The following is a 20,869-nucleotide window of genomic DNA, read 5'->3' on the forward strand; positions in this document are numbered from 1 at the left end:
GAGACCAAAACCAATTTCGTTACAAAAGAGATGATGTTAATATCATGTACCTGGCTCAAGTCCAAATCATCCATCAACACTCTGCTGTCCCCTAGCTCACCACTGTCATGTTCTACGAGGAATAAGCTTTGAAGAGGTGTCACTGCGGAACAAATAATACGCACCTGAAAGAAGGAAAGCAGGCAACAGTATCGTCACTTGGGCATTATAGAAAAGGGATAAAATACATGTTTTATGAAAAGCAAACTTCAAATTACAACCTTGGGGTTTTTTCCATGTATTTTCTTTTTCTCTTGTTAGCACTGCTGTTACAGATTTATCTGACTTAGTCACGCGGAATATTAACCTTACAGGATCTTTTTTTCCAGTAACAATTCATATAACGTTTACTCAGAAAACAGCATAACTGTGCTATTAAATACTCAGAATATCTGCCATACAGGCAATGAGTTCACAGTCAAGTTTACTTTCTAAAATAACAGCTATAAAGTATTAGTAACCAAAGCTTTCTTTCCCACCCACAGTGAGATTGCTCTCACTAGTTAAGTGCACTGCACATATATTTCCATCTAAAGAATGCTTAAATTCCAAATTTCCCAGAAGGCTGAGTGGAGCCACTCTTTGCTTTCACCTATGCTAGTGCACATTATTTGCCAATAACAATGATACTGTTTTCATGTCTGCTGAGAGAAGATACAATGTGCAGTGAGATACAGTATCTCAGGGGGGCTGCAATGAAAACAGACTGAAATATTATTACAGAAGGAGACACTTGTTGAGAGCATATAGGCAAAGCGTCTGCATTGTGGACAGGTCTCTGCAAATCTTCTCAGGTATTTTTTCCAAACAGCTACTTGTGATGGGAATTTAACACGTGTTTTTTCCTATGGAGGAAGTAATAGAAAGCGGCTGTTTGCGTGCAATTCTTAATGACAGCATGATAGATGGAAATGAGGGGGGGGGTGGGTGCTGATCTGTTCTAACACGCTATTATTCACTTATAAATATTAGCATATTCTCTTAGCAACTGTCCACTTCCAAATCATAAACCACAAAGAATCTGTCTGACTTGAATGAGACTACCCATAGGCTTAGTTAGTTCAATACTTTGCGGAATAGGGGCCCTTCTGATCATCTTGCCAGGACAGTCTGGGAAAAAAATAAAGATCTCAATTGATATTTCCTGATTGCATAAATATTTAAGTGTGTGCATATATAATCACACATAAGACAGGGTTTCATATCTTGTATTACTTTTTAAAAAACATCTTAAACATGAACTCCTCTTTGTTTTGGTAGTGCTGATTTTACTTCCATGATTGAAATCTCTGTAAATCCACATGAAGTGCTGCATTTATCATTACTATTCTATTAGCAGTTCTGCAAGCTAATGTAAAGCCTACAGTGACTGTTTCCTTTACGTTTGATAATGTAACTATGCTATTAACTCCTCAGTACCCTGTTCAGGAAGGCACTGATTCCTGACCAACTGCCCATACAGATTAAAATTTTAAAAATTTACATTTACTCCAGCACAGTCTGCAGCACAATCTTTCATTATTGGCTTCTGTGGTTTTCCTAGGTTAGGAAAGAAGTCACATCCCTATTCAAGAAAGGGAAATGAGCTCAAGCTTGTATTTATGGTCATGCTTAATACTCACAGAAATAAAAAAAATACCTGATTTGCCTTTATTGCAAAAAAAAAAAAAATTGTGAAGCTGGAATGATGTTTCTTTGCAGTGCTAGTCCATTCTGCTTATGTTTCCCAAGTCATTACTACAGAAAGCCTTACTTCAAACCAACCGTAACAGTCAGGTTTTAGGGCCTCCGATATTACTCCCACACACATAGGAAAGGTTTGGTTCTCACCTTATGCTCATAAAAGGTATCAATAAGAGTAATGAAACGGCGAGCCTGTGTTCTTTTTGCCATTGTAAGAAGTGGTATGTCACGAACAAAGACTGTGTCAAAATGCTTTGATATTTCCAAGTAGTCACTGGCTCCAAGAGGCTGAAACAAAACAAACCATAAGAAATGGAAACCCATGACAGAATCATACATAAACACTGTATCTTAAAATACTGCAATTATAGAAGAGAGGGTATGAAGTCTTGATCATATTCTTATTTTTCTTTCTTCATAGCTTGCTTCAGGAATGCTTGTTTGCCCTTACTGACATAGGTATATATGTCAGTTTTCCTGACATAGGTATATATGTCAGCTTTCCCTGAATAGTGTTCAAGAGTTAAAATGTGGCTCTTATGCATCCTGACAACGTTATGATCCCTCTGACAACCTCAAAAAAAAATGATCACTATAAATCATAATACGTAGAAGAAAAGAAAAAACATGGTTAAGCTACGAAGTCAAACTAAAGCATAAATAATTTGAACAGCTATTTGGATGCTTTCCAGCAGCAAGTTTTTTTCAGTGCAAATGCATTGGCTAGTTACTAAATCATAAGCAGACCTGCATTTAGTTCACCCACAACTAACCCAGACTGAATAAAAATCTTATGTTCTAAGTACTGAAAGCAAGAGGAAGCAACAAAAATACAATTTTGTAGAAGCTCCTTTGTTCATGGTTTCACCTGTAATAATAAAATAAAAATCTTTAGTAAGAACTTACTATTTTCTATTTATGTATCTAAACCATCAACAGAAGATATGCACAAACAGTAGTAGCTCATTCAAGTACCTATTCAAATACATTCATTTAAAATTACTTTTTCATTACATGGAAGATAATTTTTTCTGCAAGACCTATCTTATCAGTACTGCAGGCACGGCTTTATATTGAGCTATCAAGTCATCATATTTAGAAGAAAATACTCATGAAACTCATCCCATTAGTTTTACTTGTGCAAGCACTTCAGTATGGACACAACTACTCCACAGAGCAAGATGAGCATCATTTTGCATGATAACATCACAACTGCCTTCCCAGCTAATTAAACGTGCTGTACCAACAGTATAATATGGTTATAAAGCACTGCAATACTGCTAATATCTTAAAAACTGTAAATAAAAAATATTTTCTCTAACTGAAATTGCTAGAGGAATTTGCTGTAGGCCAAGCATAACTGCTTAACTAGAAGCCTTCTGTAAGAAGTTATTTCGAGCAATTATTAATGGCTGTCCATGACCAAGACTTTGGGGTTCATTCAGATGCAAGAATGAAAAACCCCTAGAAATGGTTTATACACAAGCATAGGAGAGTGAAGCCCTGATGGCATTCCAGAAATTCTTCTGAACACTAATGGGAATAAGCTAGAACTTCTCACCAGCTAACCCCCCAGGCAGGCATTAAAGCCTCCGACTCTAAGCCAGTTCTCCTATTTGCAGTCTCATGAATCTCCCATTCATAACCACACAACTTCCCTGTGACATCTACAGAAAAGAATTGCTACAAAAACTTCCCAGTGGTTTTTAGCAGTGTTTAAGAGCAGTATATACTATATCCTCTCCTGAAAGTTAGACACTGTTCATTTTCTGCCTCCATTTCATTCCCCCAGCCACTACAATGGCTTTCTTAACCAGAAACCAAGAAACTAATCATCGTGAGGGCCGCCGGCAACAGCTTCAAGCATCACCTCTGGAAAAAATCTCATCTGGACAAAGAGTAGCTGAACTCCAAGAGTTTTGATGAAATGAAGCATGAAAAGGTTCGAGAAAGTGAAAGGAATTGCTAGCTGCAGAGCTAGCCCACCACATACCTTACCATCAGATACAAGCTAGCTGGACAACAATCATATCAAGTGCCAAAGAAAACAATGAAAACACTAAAAGCAACACAACTAAGATGCTGCTGGAGATTTTAAGATTGGTGGTAAGCAAACAGTTTAGGTAACGCTAATTTTTATTCCATACTTAGGACTAAAGTATTGTTAAGTACAGAGATCAAGTATGCCTGTGTGCTAAGTACCTGAGAGGGACAACAGCAGTTATTTAATTACATGTGAGAAAGGAAAAAATTTCTCATGCCTCTCTTTAGATAAAAAATTACAGACATCACTGCTATTCAGGTTCATCCTTTTATCACACGAAAAGCCCAAGCACTCTTCTGCTGAAGCCCAAATCCCTGAGGAATTATTCTGTCTTGCCCCAATATGATATACTTTCTCACAAACAATATGAATACACCCTCCTCATTCAAACACAAAGTATCAAATATTAAAAGCTGATGCCTAAAATACATAAATAAGTAAAAATTAAAGGCTTCAAACTGTCACAAAATCTGCAAACTGAAACATCCAACTGCTGAGCTATGTGTCTAAGGAACTTGGGCACCTTGGTGGATGCCCAAACATAAAGATGAAAATCCCGGGGAGTCAGAGGGAAGAAACAGGTGGAGGACAAAAATGTAGCTAATGCACTTCAAGTGGGAAGAAAGGAAGACTGAATACTACTTTTGGTGTTTATACAGACATAAACCCACAGTTCATAGAGGGTTATAATATGCATCTCTATCACAGCCAAACAAGAATTCAAGCTACTTCAGCAGTGCAAAAAGCTGGCAATTCAAAAATTCCTCTAATTCAGGACATAAAAGGCAGACCATTTTGAGCTGTTTAACAAGAATTTCTGAAACATCTACCCCAGCACTAAGTGATAATATTCTGTAAATGCTGGCAGAAACATGCTTTATGAGACTCCAAAATCTTATGATCAGAAAGATCTAAGCCTAGCAGCCATGAGTATTTTAAAAGTTAGTATCTCCCTGCCAAAACTCAAGTCTGGTGAGACACAACTGAAACCAAGTCAGCCACTCTCTTGTTATATACAGCTCAGCTGGCATCAGCTGCAGTTCTTCACAAAGAGGAGTTCTCAAATTCCCTCTTTTTAGAGTTCAGAAAGACATAACTCTGGAGATGAAGACAAAGCTTTTAATCTTGTTCTCAGCATGAGTTCCTCTTATCTTGGACAGGTCCTTTAATTTTCTTCTGCCTTACTCTACTTACTGTAAAAAGAAGGAACCATCAGCAAATTTGCAAATGCTTCAGGGACAGTTTAAAGCCCTTTCTCCCTTTAACCTTGGTATTGGCCCAATTTCCATGCTGCCTGCAATTGCTTCAAAGCTTTTCTAACTCACCAGCTATATGCAAAATGCTCCAAATGCAGGGGACCATGATGCAGGGGCACCTTGACAGCTTCTCAAGTCACATTCTCACTGGCCTGCTGCCCATGCAAAACTAGCATGAGGCTGACACAAGCACCCACGTACCAACTCTGTGCCACACAAGAAATGAAATCACGGAAAACAGGTTCAAGGCCAGATTACACCACTGCTAGAGATTCCAGCTGTGCAGTCCATATTCAGAAGATCCACTGAGGAGATTTCTGCTGTTTCAGCAGCCAACAGCCCTCCCCTCCCCTTTACAGTATTGCCTACAGGCCCTTTTTCCTCCTCTTGCAGCAAGTACTGGCTGGGTCCAGACTGCCAACAATACAGGCTCAGACCATAACACGGCTAGTGGCAAATGATTTTGGACACCTAGCACTGTCCTCTGTATAACAGTCCAGGGCTGAAATTTATTTTATGAACCTGAACCAGTCACAGAAAGTATTTCATTTTTGTCAGTAGCATATGTGAAGGTATGACTTCCTCTGAAGTTGCTAATGAAGCTACAAATCCTCCTAATATTGATACATATATATGTAATCCTCTTACTAAAAGTTTAGCCTGATTAATCTGGTCTTCTGACCAATGTTCTAAAAATAACTTGATTTGGCGTGCGTTTCTGGTACTGCCTGATCTTTTTTGTTTTATCAATTATGGATCAAAACTCACCTTCAGAACAATAACACATTTATGTAACAATTGTCACCGTTTGTTACCAGCTCTTTCACATGCTGCAGTATTATGTAAAAAAAAAAAACCAAAAAAACCCACCAACACAAAAAAAACCCAAAAAAACAGTAACAGATTGGAGCCAGTATTATTGTTCCTGCATGTGTATGTAAGGTAAAACTGTTGTAGATTTGTCATTAACTCTGATGCCAGGAGTCAGTATTTTATAGGCAACATACTAATGCAAAACACATTAGCACTAACACGGCCTACCCTCCTGCCAAAGCGTTTCCTCCGCTTCAGCCTGCTTGACCGAGTTCTCACCTACATTTGGTTTTGTTTCTCCATCTACTTAATGCTTTTTCAGCTACCATCATCTCGGTTCAAGTAGGATGTTTATGATTTTGAGCTCTCTGCAGACTGTTTTAAGAGTCAGTAGTCTCCTGTTTCTATTATATATTCTATTTCAATAAAGTATAAAGCATTCTCCTTCCTTGTTGACTTGTCAACGACAATGCAGCTCATCTTTTAGAGACTGCCTGAAGAATACAGAACACTGTACATATGTTAGAAAAATATATTTCATCACAAGAGAAAATTTATTTTTGTTATATTTTGTTTTGGAAGATATTCCAGGGCCAGTTCCAATAACATCCTGAAGAGTTATTATAGACAATAACTACAGTTTAGTGCAGACACTCCAACACTCCAAAACTTCCTAAAACCAAAATACAGTTTAAGACTAGATAATATTTACAACTTAGACATTAAGCAATAACAAAATTTATAGAGCTCTTTTTGTTGTTTCCAACGGTGCCACACTCTGTCACTAACAGGGCTGATAAAATAGAACACTGAAGTAATATTTCCAGATTGTAATTCAAGAAAGGAACAGAAAAACCTAAGGAATGATCTGTGATGCAGCTGCATGCTGAAGAGTAGATAAAAACATTAATAGTTAGGGCACTGCTAACTTGGTTACAAAATTTAAAGGCACTAATGGCAACGCAAATCTATGGGAAATCTCTGTAAGTCACAGGCGAAGATGAGAAGTTCATTTGAAGCATTATTAATAAACTGAGAATTTAATTAAGAAGACAATTTCTTATCAGGTTTTACTGATGGTTTCTGGTGGAGAAAAAACAAAAGGCATGTCACGTTGTGTAATTAAATATCACATCAGAGGGCATACTGAGGCAAGATTAAAATAACATGCAGTTTTATTTTGGAGCTTCCCAACTAAGCCCTATGAGTTGGCCTGCAACTTTAAATTCATTATTTTAACTTGTTTGAACACTACTTGACATGAGGCTATACAAATTGTTGGTTAAAATATTCACTAATTGATTTATTATTCTTTCTTTTAAAATATTCTTTAACGTATGTTTTGATTACTAAGAGGGAAGACAAAAAAAATAAACAGACCAGTGATGTTTCCAGAAGTAATCATACAAGTGAAAGCTATATTTTTGAAACATTGAAGCTGAAAAGTCAGACAGATGTTAAGACAGCAGTTGCCTGTGCACCCTTAATCTTTATCTCTTGGATATACGCTACAGTCTTGACTTACATTAACTGATGCTTTCCTCCCTCCTAGGACCCTTGACCTACCGATATGCAGAACAGTGGTTCTCACATAGCGTACACTTACCAACATGGATTTTGTCCTCACTTCTGGTGTGTCACAAGATCTCACTTGTCATGGACTTTTCAAATGCTTGTGTGGAAGAATTATTACGCATTTCTTCTTTAGCTCTTGTTACCACAACAGCTAGGTACTTTACCTGCAGTAATGAATTTATCTCAGCAACTACAGCTGTGAATTAAGAAAGTGATGCTATCTCCATTTTACAAACAGAGGACAGAGAATTAAAGTTAAAAGCACATGTGAGCTCTTGATGCCAGGTTAAGAACCTCTGAAAACTGATTTTTCAGGTTTCATGGAACACTACCAATTCAAAATACAACACTCACTGACTTCAGTTAGAGCCATTATTATGGCAGTTTCGGACTCAGTGCCCCAAGAAGGCTGTCCAGAAAATTAAGATTACAATTGCCAACAGTGAAAAGGTGGGGGTTTGGTTGGGTTTTTCAGTTGGGTTTTTCTTTTTGTTGTTGTTGTTGGTGGTGTTTGGTAGTTTTTTTAATAAGAATAGTACCATGCACTAAATCTGGTGCAGACTATGGCAAAAGCCAATTACGCAAGGCAGCATTCAGCTGTATGTGATCATGTAACTACAGTATCACACATCAATGATTATTACTGTAGTGCCTACGCAGCAGGAGGGACCAACTCAGATAACAGAAGCAACAGTCATTCTGGAATTTTCTAACTGCGTTTTGGTGTTGATAGCACCTTACCTTATACATCCTTTATGTAAGCTGTTTTTCAGCTTTGGCACCCACACAGATGATCAGCAGAGCTGGAATATGAGATCTATAAACACTAGGGTCAAAGGTATTTTCTCGATCAAGTACAGCCCCCTGCCAGCTCAAGTTACCTCATCACAGAATTCCGGTGAAAACTGATTTTGCTTGATCTTACAGCAGGATTTTTGGCACAGTTCTCATAAAGGAAAGTTGTTTCAGACCTTTGCGCTTCTGCTGATTAAGAAGATGCTTGTAACTTCTAGATTATTTTTTTATTCATAAACAATTTTATATTCATGTATGACAATGCTCTCTACTAACTGAAATAGTATATTTCTGTTCTTGGTCTTTATTTGGTGTGACTGATGTGGATGAAGTTCTCACTTTTTTTCCTCTTCACTCTGCTGTGGGGACAACATGCACTCTACCCTAGACTCTCCCAAGTACACCTTTTCTGCACCTGCTCTGCTTGAGTTTGTTTTCTTGCACACAGATGAATACTGCTTTAGTCACTGGTATTTACCAGTTTCCCCATTTTAACCCAACTGAGTTGAAATGTCAGTCTCACTGGAGCACACTCCTAAATTCATTCATTATTCAGCACAATCCCTCCTGCCTTAGAACAACTTATCTACTAAATAGTGACAGACATCCATACTGAACCTATAGGAAGCAAGACGTTTCAAAGATCTATCAGCTGGTCAATGCTGGCTACAGACTGGAGGAACAGCAAAAGGCATGTTTCTGCTCCCAAAGCCCTCACTGCCAAATTTCCAGTTTCAACTCCAAAGTATGGCATTTGCCAATGAAAAGGTCTCCAAAAATAGTTAAGGCTTAAAAAAAAACAGGTTTACGTTGCTTTGCTGTAATCAAACAAGCCTACAAACTATTTCAACATGTATAAACAGGTACAATACAAAAGGCCGTAAGAAAGAAGTGTACATACATCAAAATTATATGTAAGTTCCCCTTAAATAAGCTACTAGATCACAAACAAACCATCTTGTTATTTTTTTAAGTTTTCAGAAGAACCTAGAGATTATCGGAATTAGGTTTATAGCTCATTCTATTTAGAGGCCTATTTAATTATTGGCACTTACTGTTAAGATTTCAAAATGAGTCAGCAAAGCTTGGGAAAAAAAAAGGGACGACGACGGGGATGACACACATTCAAGCATTTAAGAAACAAAAACCTGAATTTAAAAGGCAAACCCTTAAATCTACAATCAGCTTCAAAAATCTTGTCCTTGTGTATTCTCTAGTCTATAACATACAGGATCTAAAACCTCAAGGTTTATGCAGCTTTCACTAAATGGAGTGCTTTCTAAAATTAATCCCTGATACACATAAAATAAAGTGTAAAACAGAAAGGAGGTATGACTAACAATATTACTACATTACAATGTTCCCACCTGAAATAAGTTTCTTAAGTGTATTTTATAAAACATACTTGTGAGTTTGATACAACAACTTTTTTTGGGGGTGTAGAAATTGATTAAATTCTTAAAGCAAATGTCACTAATAAAAGACAAACGGCAGAATAACCTGCAAAACCTAATCTCCTGATGGGAATAAAAAGAAGATCAAAACCAAACTAAGGAAACCTATTATTCTAAAAAGTTACTGAAAATAGTGCTCACTTTTGAACAACTCCATAGCACGTTTATTTGCAACTGCACCCAATAATCCTACAATTCTAAAGATGACACAATTATACAGTGGACACATTTAGCAGTTTTTAATGATGGTAATTCCCCTCAAAATTATTCAGAATCATTAGACTGAAAATGCAGTTGAGTTGTGTCATCATGTAGGGGAGACATTCAATTGACTTAAAGACAGACACCTGCGTTCTTATAATCACTCATTGCCTTTGAAAATGGTGACTTTTTTTTTAACCTTAGTTCAGTTACACTTCAAAATGAAAAATGCAAGCTGTTCAAATTAGGAACATCTTCCTCCTGGTCTGTACAGTATGTCTATTCCAATGGAACAACAACCTACCAGAAACTGCCTGCCACTTCTTTGTTGCATTAATCTACAGAAATACCGTATTTTGCCAATTACAAAAATGTTAAACAACTTCCTAAGGGAAAAAAAAAAAATCACAGTAAGAAAACCTTTTACAACAGAGATATTACATTCCTTAGCTTTGTTATGCTGTAGCATGTTTGCTAATCATTAGTAACCCAAATTCCCTTGTCCTGTTTTACAGTTCAAACTGAAAACACGACCTTATTAAAGTTACTTTAAAAATACTGAACTGCATAGATTCATCGAGCCCCATATCCTCTAATAGTGGCCAGAAGCAGTTGTCTAAGGTGACTATAGGAATAGGATACGCATACGGCAATACTTTGCTGATATATTTTCCCAGGTACCCATGACCTGTTGTTCATTAACTTCCATGAATTTTTATATTAAACCTTTGCATTTAACATGACTGACTGTTCTTCAGTTTACCCACCCACAAAATCAGTTTTACAGATATACTTTTGTATCATGCTAAGACTCTGTGTTCACTGGTACTTGGCAATGAAAGGATGTATTTAATTACCTAATGGAAAGACTACAGGATCCATGAAATAAATTTATTTAACCTTTGTAAAGAAAAGGCCAAAATGGGTTTGAGTACGCTCCGAAGTCAGTATTCCCAGCAGAGGGCACTAGCTGCTATGCTCAAGCCAGAGGCAGACTTAATTTAAAAGTACTGTGAGGAAGACTATCTCCTTACTTCCTCAGGACCTTGGAAGACTACATATAAGTACACTGTTGTCTAAATTATTTATACCAGATCAAGATTCAAGCCAAACTGTCACCAGTCATTAAGCAAAATTTTAAAAGAGAAGTGAAGAAAGAGAATTGAGAGGATGATTTTTTTAAGGCCTAACGAACACTGACCTTTATGTATAAACACAGAGAAATGAAACTACTGTGATGGGGTAGTAAGATTTATATGCACATGATTGCTAGCTTAATATTGTTTAAAATCAAGTTAATATGCACATTCTATTTTAAAAAATATTTTCATCTGAATTTTGAATATATATACAAACTGCTAAGAAAAGGTATAAGAAAAAAAAAGGTTTTTATAAACACACTTTTCAGTTCAAGTTATCAGATCTGACCATCCAAAAAGCCTTCTAGAATTTGTCAAGGACAATTATAAACTATATTTGCTTGTTAAGAACCAGTTCCTTAGAATCCACTATTGTGAGAACCTTTCAGTCACATTAACTCAATGAAAAAATTAACTAATTGTGTTTTGCAACATTTAACTCCACTAGTAAATGTATCCCTCATTGTATAGATGGAGAAACTGACAGGAAGAAATTAATTAAAGGCCACAAAAAATGGGGGAAGCTAATGTTAGTATTAAAATTCAGGAACTATGTCGGTATTCTGCTTAGTGCCTCTCCCAGCCTTCTCCGGCTACATTTGTTCATTTTATGGGGCCTTAGAAAAAATGGTATGATAACAAACACTTTGATGAAAACCAAGCATATTTCTCCTGGATGATTACACCGGAGAAGCACATTTACAGGGCTCTGTTCCAGTAAGTCAGTAACTACTTTCATGTCACAACAAGCGCTACCATGTGCCATACTGCCACATAAACCCTGGTGTGTCATATCCAGAAAACTGCTTCTCATTTTGCTCTAAAGCAAATAAAATAGATCAGTATTGTCTCATCCAGCAGTTTTTTAGTTTTCCACATATTCACATAGCCAGCAAGGCAAAAACGTTAAGTGTATGAATTTGATATTAACTAAATTAGCTAAAACTTGGGATTTTCCTCAACTGGAAAAATATGATTTAGAAATTGACGCACACAATAATGGAACAAGATGCTTTCTACCAACTTAATTGCATGTCACACCAGCACTGCATACAATATATTCTCTGTATTTTATCTTTATATATAAAGTGTATATATATTATATAATAGACAACCGGTAATTACCAATATCTGATGCATTATTTTACACAGAAATAACTCCTTATATACTTAACATGAAAAAAATTTGATGCTAACAAATGAAACAAGAAACAAAAGACTATAATACCAGAAAGACACTGAGTCTATTTCCCAAGGCCTTCACGTATTAATTATGAAAGCAGCTGTTTTGCAAATTCTACTTAATGCCAGGAGATGTTTCAAATAGTATAAAGTTACTAATTGCTGATTTGCTATATTCATTTATTATGTATTGGCTGTCATTTCATGAAATCACATGATATCAAAGTGGAAAATGTTTTAATATTTCCCTTTCAATCAGAATTGTGATTTTATTTCAAAGGAAACATCACTGAATTTGAAAAAGTTTTATAGACTGTTCATATAAAATATTGTATTACAACAGTTCCTAAGTAATCATCTGAGCAATTTCAAACACATCTTAACCATACACCAACAAATATAGAGTTTAAGGTCTGGACATTTATCCCTCTGGACTGCACTGTAACAGTTACCCAAGACCAGACTGGAAGACCTATTTTGACAACAATGTGAAAGCAGAGGCATTTGGGTTATAAGCTATTTCTCCAACATAAAAAAAGCATCCAGCCTTTCACACAATGACTCTTGCAAAACTTAAATTCTTCTTTCTGGAACCATTAAGGGTTACGGATAGCCAAAGGAATCACTTCACCAAGTTTTGAGTATGATGTTGTCCACTCATGCCATAATGATTATTGAGGTAGTGAGTATGCATGAGTAGTGGGATACGCCAGTTTCAGAAAACTCAAAAAAATACTACAACTCCACAATAATATTGCAACAATTCAGTGTAATAAAAAAATAACTTTGCAAAACAACTGGTGCCCTTCATTACACTCACTTATTCCTCTACCTGAAATTAAATAATGTTTTTGGAATAATGAACCAAATGTAACAGAGGAAATAATTTTAACCAAAATTAATTGCATTAACTAAAACAGATTACATTTTGAGTTGTACTGTCAGAAGATGTTGGCAATGTAAACCTTTTCTCACACACACAAAAATATCTTGTTATCTTGTATTTACTAGATGTGAAACACATAAACAAAAGTCCAGAGTTGACATCCACCTTCCATTATGAAACGTCTTCATCTTGAAATGTTCTCATTCTGAACAGATGCCTCAAACTGACACATCTATGTGTGCGAATGAATATTTATTTGTAAAAGTTTCGATCAACTACTGTATTTCTGAGAGTAAGGCTGTTACAGACTTTGTTCCTCAAGTCAGACTTTCCTTTAGCAGTGGCTCAGTGAGAAGTTGTAGTGCTGCCATGCTGTGGACCAGGAATGTCAAATTTGGAATAAAGGCGGCTTGCTTAGCAGGGAAACATCTTATACATGTTCTGTGAAACCCCGCTCAAATCTAGGGAAGTTACAAGCCTCTGAAAAATGCAGTCTGAACCCACTGCACAAACTGGTAGCAGACTAAGTACTGTCTACTCCCAAAAGCACAAGGGGGCTGAGTGCAGGTTGGCCCCTCCAGATGGACTGGACACGTTCTCCTGCCTGCTGCTGCTTTGTTCACTGCACTCGCAGGTGCAGTGAGACAGTTGCCAACAGGCAGAGGGGACTCTTGACTCTCTCATGACTGTAGTTTCAGACAATTTAAGACCAGAGATCATGAGATCCTCCAATTTCCTGAATTTTAGAGGCAGCTAAGCCTAAGAACTAGTCCTTAGCTCAAACACAAACACCTCTTCCTAAAATGACACCCAATGTTGACCCAAAACGCAGTATAAGGAAGCTCTGCCACTTCCTTCACTACCTCAAATGTGTGAATGGGTGGGGGTTTTTTGTTGTTGGGGTTTTTTTGTTACATCTGAATCTCTGCCTGTAGTCTCTGGTTTTCATTATGCTGCCTTCTGCTAGATTTAGGAGCCCATTAATACCTGTATTTTTGGCCCTATGTGAAAATAGCTGTACATTAGAAACTCATCTTCTAGTCCTCTTTTTGATAAGCTGAACAAATTGAACTGTAAATCTTTCATCTGAGGTCACAAATTCTCCAGCTCAAATGATTTGTGGCTTTTTCAACAGCCTCTTCAGGTTTGTCAGTGTCTCTTGTAAAATGTCAAAACCACACCTAACATTCTGCCATCAATCTGAGATGTTTTTAAAATAAAAATAATCTTTCTACCCTCTGATTTATTTCCACTCTACCCATCCCAAATGAAGTTAGGTCTAAATGCTCTAACGCTGGACCAGAAGCTCCTTTTGAGCTGCTTGTGCATTATAATGCTTAAACTTATTTCCATGTCACTATGCCTAGGGGACAGTCTCCTCCTGTAGGTATGACTTGTGTTCCCCATTTCTAGATGCAAAATGTTGTGTTTGCTTAGATTTAAAAAAAGGCAAAACAAATCAAACCCTCTCCTTCCTCCCCAAAACCTCAGTTCTGCTGAGAAACAAAACTGCATGCAGCATCCTCATTTTTATTTCATTCCCCCCATACACACAGCACTCTTCATATTCACAGCAAGTCTGTATTAGAATTTATGTTATACTCAAAACTGCTGGGGGGAAAAAAATCATTGTACTAGGCTTAGTATAAAAATGTGCTCATTAGAAATGCTACACTCAACACCAATCCTTCAGTGATAATTCTTTTTATATGTTAGTTAACTAACTTTTCAATCCAATTACTTTCATGACACTGTGTAATGCCAGTTTGTCAGTAAGAACAGCATCTACAAAACTCAACCTCTTCCACAAAATCAGGGAGACTGGAATTAATTTTATTTCCATTCTTTAGTTATTATCCACTGTGTGAATCCAGAACCAGCTTCTCCATTACCCTTTCTCAACTAAAATCTGACCGACAGCCTGCAGTTACACAGGTCATCATGCTTGTGTGGATTTTGCTTGTTTATTTTTTAATGTTGGCACATAGTAGCATTCTTCTAGTCTTGTGGAATTTCTCTTGCACTCTAACATTTATAAAAAATAAAAGGCAAGGCAGAAATCTCAGCCTGGTTTTCCAGGACTCCAATGACTCAAAATGTCTTTGCAGCCTATTTTTAATATATGCTAACTATTAACAGACTGGAAGTTATTTTATTATCCTTTGATGAAACTAGTATTTCACTGTTTCACCTAGAACAAACATTTTTTGCAATACCTTTTCCTTTTCCCACATCATTAGTAAAAGGTCACCCATCTCCAGCTAAGAATAAGCCAATAACATTCAGATAATAAAAACAATATCAAAACTCCCATTTTACTTAACAAGTCTTATAGCTAAGCAGACATGACATTTGCTGATGACCTTTAGTTTGTCTTTAATTTCCTGCACTTCATAACTAGTTGCTAATCACACTATATTATTTGATTCTGTTTCGATGGTGACAGAGGACATACTTTTACTATCTTTTTCCTCAAGAAGTCCTTCTTGTTCTTCGTTGTTGTTGTTTACACTTCCCTTTCCAATTAGTTTTGGTCGTACTTCCCTTTTGCTTTTGAAAATTACTCTTCCTGAACACTCAAATACGTGATTTCACCCTTCAGAAATATCTTTCAGTTACACTGAATGTTAGAAAATGATGGAGAAGATTGCTCCTACGCAACACAAGCTAGATGAATTCATCACTGTAAGGTCCCATAAAGCTGCTCAAACCAAATGACCTCGTACTGGATATAGTATATTTTATGCTAGAAAATTATCATTTGCAATTTTCAGACTAATTACATTTCACTATTTCCTGCATTACATCTATAGCACAAGCTTCCCATACAAGGGTTTTTTTCTTTATATGCTTTTTATAGCCAAGTGCTCAAGAAGCAATACCCCTCATTCTCCATTTGCAACAGACCCCTATGAGTGCTACCCTCTTGGGTTTGTTCATTAGTAGAGTGATCAATATGTACTCAAGACTTTTGTATTAATTACCTTTAAGGCAGGTACCAGTGTCTTTAACTACTGCATACTGTCCTCCACCTCTTTTAGCCACTCTGTCCTTAAGTAGGCTGTAAGCACTGATTCCACATTCTTATGAACTTTCCCACAAGGTTTCAATAATATCAGTTATATCTCATTTTCCTCCATTAATGAGAATTTCCCATTTATTATGCTTGTCACTGGTCTTAGAACTGGTATAAAACCAACTGCAAATCTTGTTTACTGTTCTGTTATAAGTTTAATTGGCTCCTACAATACCAACTTTAAATTGCTTTTATCTACCTAGGATGCTTTGCTTGGGCTGTCAGTTAAGCCCCTTGCTGGTTGCTACAGGCTCCAGCAAGGAAGACACCGCAACCCATGTCCCTTCACGCAATCTGCCTTCCCATGGAACTTTGTCCCCACGTCCCGCACAAAAAAACCTGCAGACTCGCTCTAGCCAAATCCAACAAATTCCCCTCCAGTATTTTCTTTTGTGGAGCTTCCTTTTCATTACATATTTCTCAGCCTCCTCGTTTCCTTTTTCTTAATAGTTTCACTCATGATGCCTGTCAACTTACCTACCATTTGGCACCACAAGCAGTACCAAATACCTTGTAGCTATGTCTCCTACAGATTTCTGCTTTATCTCTCCACAGTTTCCACTATTATCCAGCTTACTTGAATTACATATGAATGACTTCACACTTCCTGTCATGTTGAATGTCCCCTGTCTTCGGGGTGGGGGGGTGGGGTGGTGGGGGGGGTGGATTCTGCCTACAAGCCACCAGTGCATTCTTCTGGATCCTACTTATTTCTTCTATGGCATCAGTGGGAATGACATCCCATTCTGACTGTTAAAAAAATGATACTGCATGCATAAATTTTTCCATCAAAAAGTTAAAAGATTTCATGAAAAAAAGGAACATGGTTTCATGGTTTGACAACTGAATTTTTCTTTTACCTTTTACCAGATTTTAAGAGCAGCAGGGTGGGCAAATGGAGCAACAGGGCAGGCAAGGTCTTAAATGCAGTTTACACCAATGGGAATTTATTACGATTGCTATAAAGCACTATAGAAATTTATATTAGTGAAAAAAAATCCTATTATAAGCAAATCAAGCCATTCATCCAAATTTGATGGACAATTCTGAAGTCCATGACTATACTTCTGTACCTATGAGGTGAACATAGTGATACTACCTTACCAATACACTAATGTGATACTTATGAAGGTTCATCAGTGATCCAAAGAGAAGAATAATGGCAAAATAACTGTATATAAATATTAAAAACAAATGGAGACAAATGCAAAGAAAATAAGCAATGACCAAGGAAGTTGTTAAAGATCTACTGTCTGCCATGTGTTTTAAACACGTGATCATGCTATTAGAGACTATCAACACATGAGCAGATGGCGTCTGAATTCAGACAGCATTACTTCTTAAGTCCTGGGAGATCAATGTTAAGAATGATACTGTTAAGTGATGTTTAACATTTCCTAAGTATTCTTTTTACTTGTACTGAGTGCAAACCAAGCAACTCAGCTCCATTATGCCAAGGTGGTCTGAATGCCACAGATTTCTTCAACAGGATCAGAACCTTCAGATCCAAAGTATGAGCTGCTGCCATGTGAGCTACCAGAGCACTTCTCCTTGGAAGCAATTTATCATCCCATTTAAGTACATAAGGTATTTACTAGACTAGAAAATGTTACAAGTGTTTGCTGACAGCATAGTTTCCTGATACATTAAGATGCACAATGAAGAAAAAGTCTCAAAACTTTTAGCGAAAATCAAGCTACCTCCATGCTCAGGAATGGCTAACTGGTTCTGTCTGAAACTGAAAAGCAACAAGGCCTAAAACCCATGGTCTGAAACATAACCATGAAATTTCTGTCTGAATAGTTGGTAGCTACAAGGAAGTGAAAACAGCTATAACCAAATGACTACTCAGCATCCTGAATAGAGGGTGCTATAAGCCCAGTTTAGGTTGTGATCATTTAACAATAACTTCAGGTATTAGCAGAGAGGTCACTGAAGTACAATGCAACTCCCGGGGGTATATCTTCAAATCCACTGGAGGTCATGTACAAAAGCAGCTCTTCAGGAATCACCTCCCAACATATTTAACAGAGAATGCCAACTTTTGAGAAGGCCTGGGGCTAAACAGCCTTTGTACAGCCAGTCACAACTACGGCACACAACAGCAGCCTTATCCTAGCGGTCCCAGGATTACTGTTCCTTTGCTTGGCTATCAACTTAAAGTCCAGATTTTAAAAACAGTATTTGAGTACTATTTACATATTGGTATGTTATGACTACTAATATTCCAGCAATAATGTTAGCCCAGGCACACACACTATATTAGGGTTTTGGAAGACAACCTGTGATATACATGAGTGAAGTCACTGTATATTATAAAAAAAAATATTATTGTTCTTCTGGGAAGCTCTTCTTTTCTCTCTCCCGTTAGATCCAAAATCTTTCTGCCAAGTTAAAAAAAGCCCCGTTAATTTAGTTATGAAATGGGAAAATATGAGGTTTTGTGTTTTGGATTTGTTTTTGTTTGGTTTTTTTTTTTTAAACTGTGAAAAGTCTGAGCATTAACTGATCTAGATTTGACCGGGTACTCACTCTGTCACACAGCTCTTCAAACGTGAAGTCTGCAATGGTTCCACACGCTTTATTCAGCCTCAGCTCTCTGCCTTGCACTTTTAGAATCCTTGGTCTAGTTACTATGGGAACATGAACAAAGACTCAATCTTCTCTGGATAATTACTATAAAATTCATCTCTTACAGATAGGAAATGCATAGCTTCATGAATAATAGCACATGATTCAACACATAAATTAGACAAAATGCTGATACAATGACTGCCACTTGAGTGTGGCATCAACCCATATACAGCAATGGAACTTATTAATTGGTCAGTGGAGATTGGGCATTGTGTTCTAAATGTATTCTCTTTCAAGAGAAATTAACTTACGTACAATCATTTTGTTTCTGAGCCAGCTCATCAAACAACTTATCCATGACAGCCTCCACATCAGCTTCACTTGTGCTACAGTGAAAAGAATAATAGAATATGAAATTAATAACACTTGAAGCCAACATCAAACAGCTGCCTGAGCCTGCTTAGCTTTTTGCCCATAAAAAAAGAGAACAGGATGTTATGCTCTAAATACAAACATTAGATTTAGAATACACTTAAAAGTAGAGAATATTAACTCTCAGGTAGATGATTCTACCTTATTTGCATACACTGAAAGACTTCTGTGTTTTGAGCTGTTTCCAGTAATGAGGCAATACAGGCAGAGCAGATCCATTAACACTATGTGTACACAATGAGAAAAAAGGCTTCTGGCTCTATCTTGCATGCAAAATAAGAGCAAATAGACAAGGCAAGGCAGTCAAGCACCTAAATAAGTATCCTTTGAAATTTCTGAGAGGGGACTTTGTGGAATTAAATATTGGAGCAGCTTTCTGAGGGATTAAAATAAAAATAAAAATCAAGTCAACTGATTGTGTTTAGCAAACAATTTTCAAAATTGCAAAATTAAACTATGAAATTCAAAATACCAGCACAATCCCTGGATTAGTGATTTTTATTAGTTTCCCCTCTCTGTTGCCAATAGTTTTTGGGAAAAGATCAACCACAGACAGTGAAAATGCAAAATATCTGTGCTGAGAGCTGAAGTTAAGTTTATATTCATCTTCTCGTTGTCCCAAGAATTATAGATCTGTCTGATCAGAGAATATTTTTTGTCACTGAATGGGGCAGAGGGCCAATCTTTCTGTGTTTCATTCTTAAAGATAGATAATATTTCGAGCTGAGATCAAAAGCTAAGTATAGCAAATTAACGCTACAGAAGACAATAAATTAGAACTAAGATACGTAACACTTAAGTTAGTATAATCTCATTTGGTATGAAAAGTCTGCTTTTATAGATCATGGACACACTCAAGTTGCATAGCTTCACAGAGTTCTAGTCTTCCTCTAAATGACAAGTGACAATCAGCATGTTACACAAGTACCTTCCTGTTCATTAGGCCTTAAGCACCTTAAAAATGCTAACAGCAGAACTGAAATAATGACTTTTTAGCTCAAGCTTAACAATAGCAAACATTGTAGATACAAAGAATTCAGGGGGGAAAATGCCACAAACTTCTGTAAGTGCCATTTCAAATCTTTTTGTGAATAAGAGATTACATAAAATTGTAACTTTAAAAGTTTCTCTCAGTGTTGATATTTGTGTACTGCTTTCCTCTGACAAAATAATGAATGAAAAGGAACAGATGAAACCAGGGGAAAAAAAGCCATAAAAGGGGAGAAAGAGTGCATGTTTATCAGAGAGTATGCACACATGTATGCATTTATCTATCAAAAAGGTTGATGTAAAGGCTACAAGAAACAGCCGAATATGATGCCTGGGTGGATATCTACACCTAATTGCCAGGAAAGTTTGTTTTGAAAACAGACACCTGAGACTGAGATCAAGGAAGTTGCTTTGATCAGGAATCTTGTAATTGTGTTACACTGCTTTCAGATGAGTATGGAACAGCTTTAAGCAACCTTCAGTTGCGTATTTTAAATGAAGACTACACAAATTATGAAGCATCAAGACAATTTCAAAAAAATGTGATGATACTATAACTATTAATAGGGGAATGTAAACATGTTGGACAAGAACATTTCCTTTTGGAGGCAAGACTGCTAACTAAATTTCAAAAATCTTAGCAAAATACTGTATAGTACCTGCTTTTAAAACAAATTCCCATATATTAAGCTAGTTCTGCAGGGTTGAAAGATCCAATGAACAAGTTTGA

General features: G+C 36.8%; 1 protein-coding gene across 2 annotated transcripts in view; it reads right to left on the reverse strand.

Moving 5' to 3' along the window:
• The window catches only part of AFG1L (AFG1 like ATPase), a 78,372-nt gene that overhangs the window by 4,851 nt on the left and 52,652 nt on the right, over positions 1 to 20,869 (reverse strand). The window contains exons 9-12 of one of the 2 annotated variants that reach the window (XM_080389035.1): positions 19,033 to 19,103; positions 18,676 to 18,776; positions 1,870 to 2,010; positions 51 to 164 (exon numbers count right to left, since the gene is read on the reverse strand). In XM_080389035.1, coding sequence (XP_080245161.1) covers positions 51 to 164; positions 1,870 to 2,010; positions 18,676 to 18,776; positions 19,033 to 19,103 — 427 coding nt within the window. The remainder of the gene's footprint in view (positions 1 to 50; positions 165 to 1,869; positions 2,011 to 18,675; positions 18,777 to 19,032; positions 19,104 to 20,869) is intronic. The other variant, XM_080389036.1, reaches the window with a different exon arrangement.

The sequence above is a fragment of the Falco punctatus genome (assembly GCF_963210335.1).
Source record: "Falco punctatus genome assembly, chromosome: 5".
NCBI lineage: Eukaryota > Metazoa > Chordata > Aves > Falconiformes > Falconidae > Falco > Falco punctatus.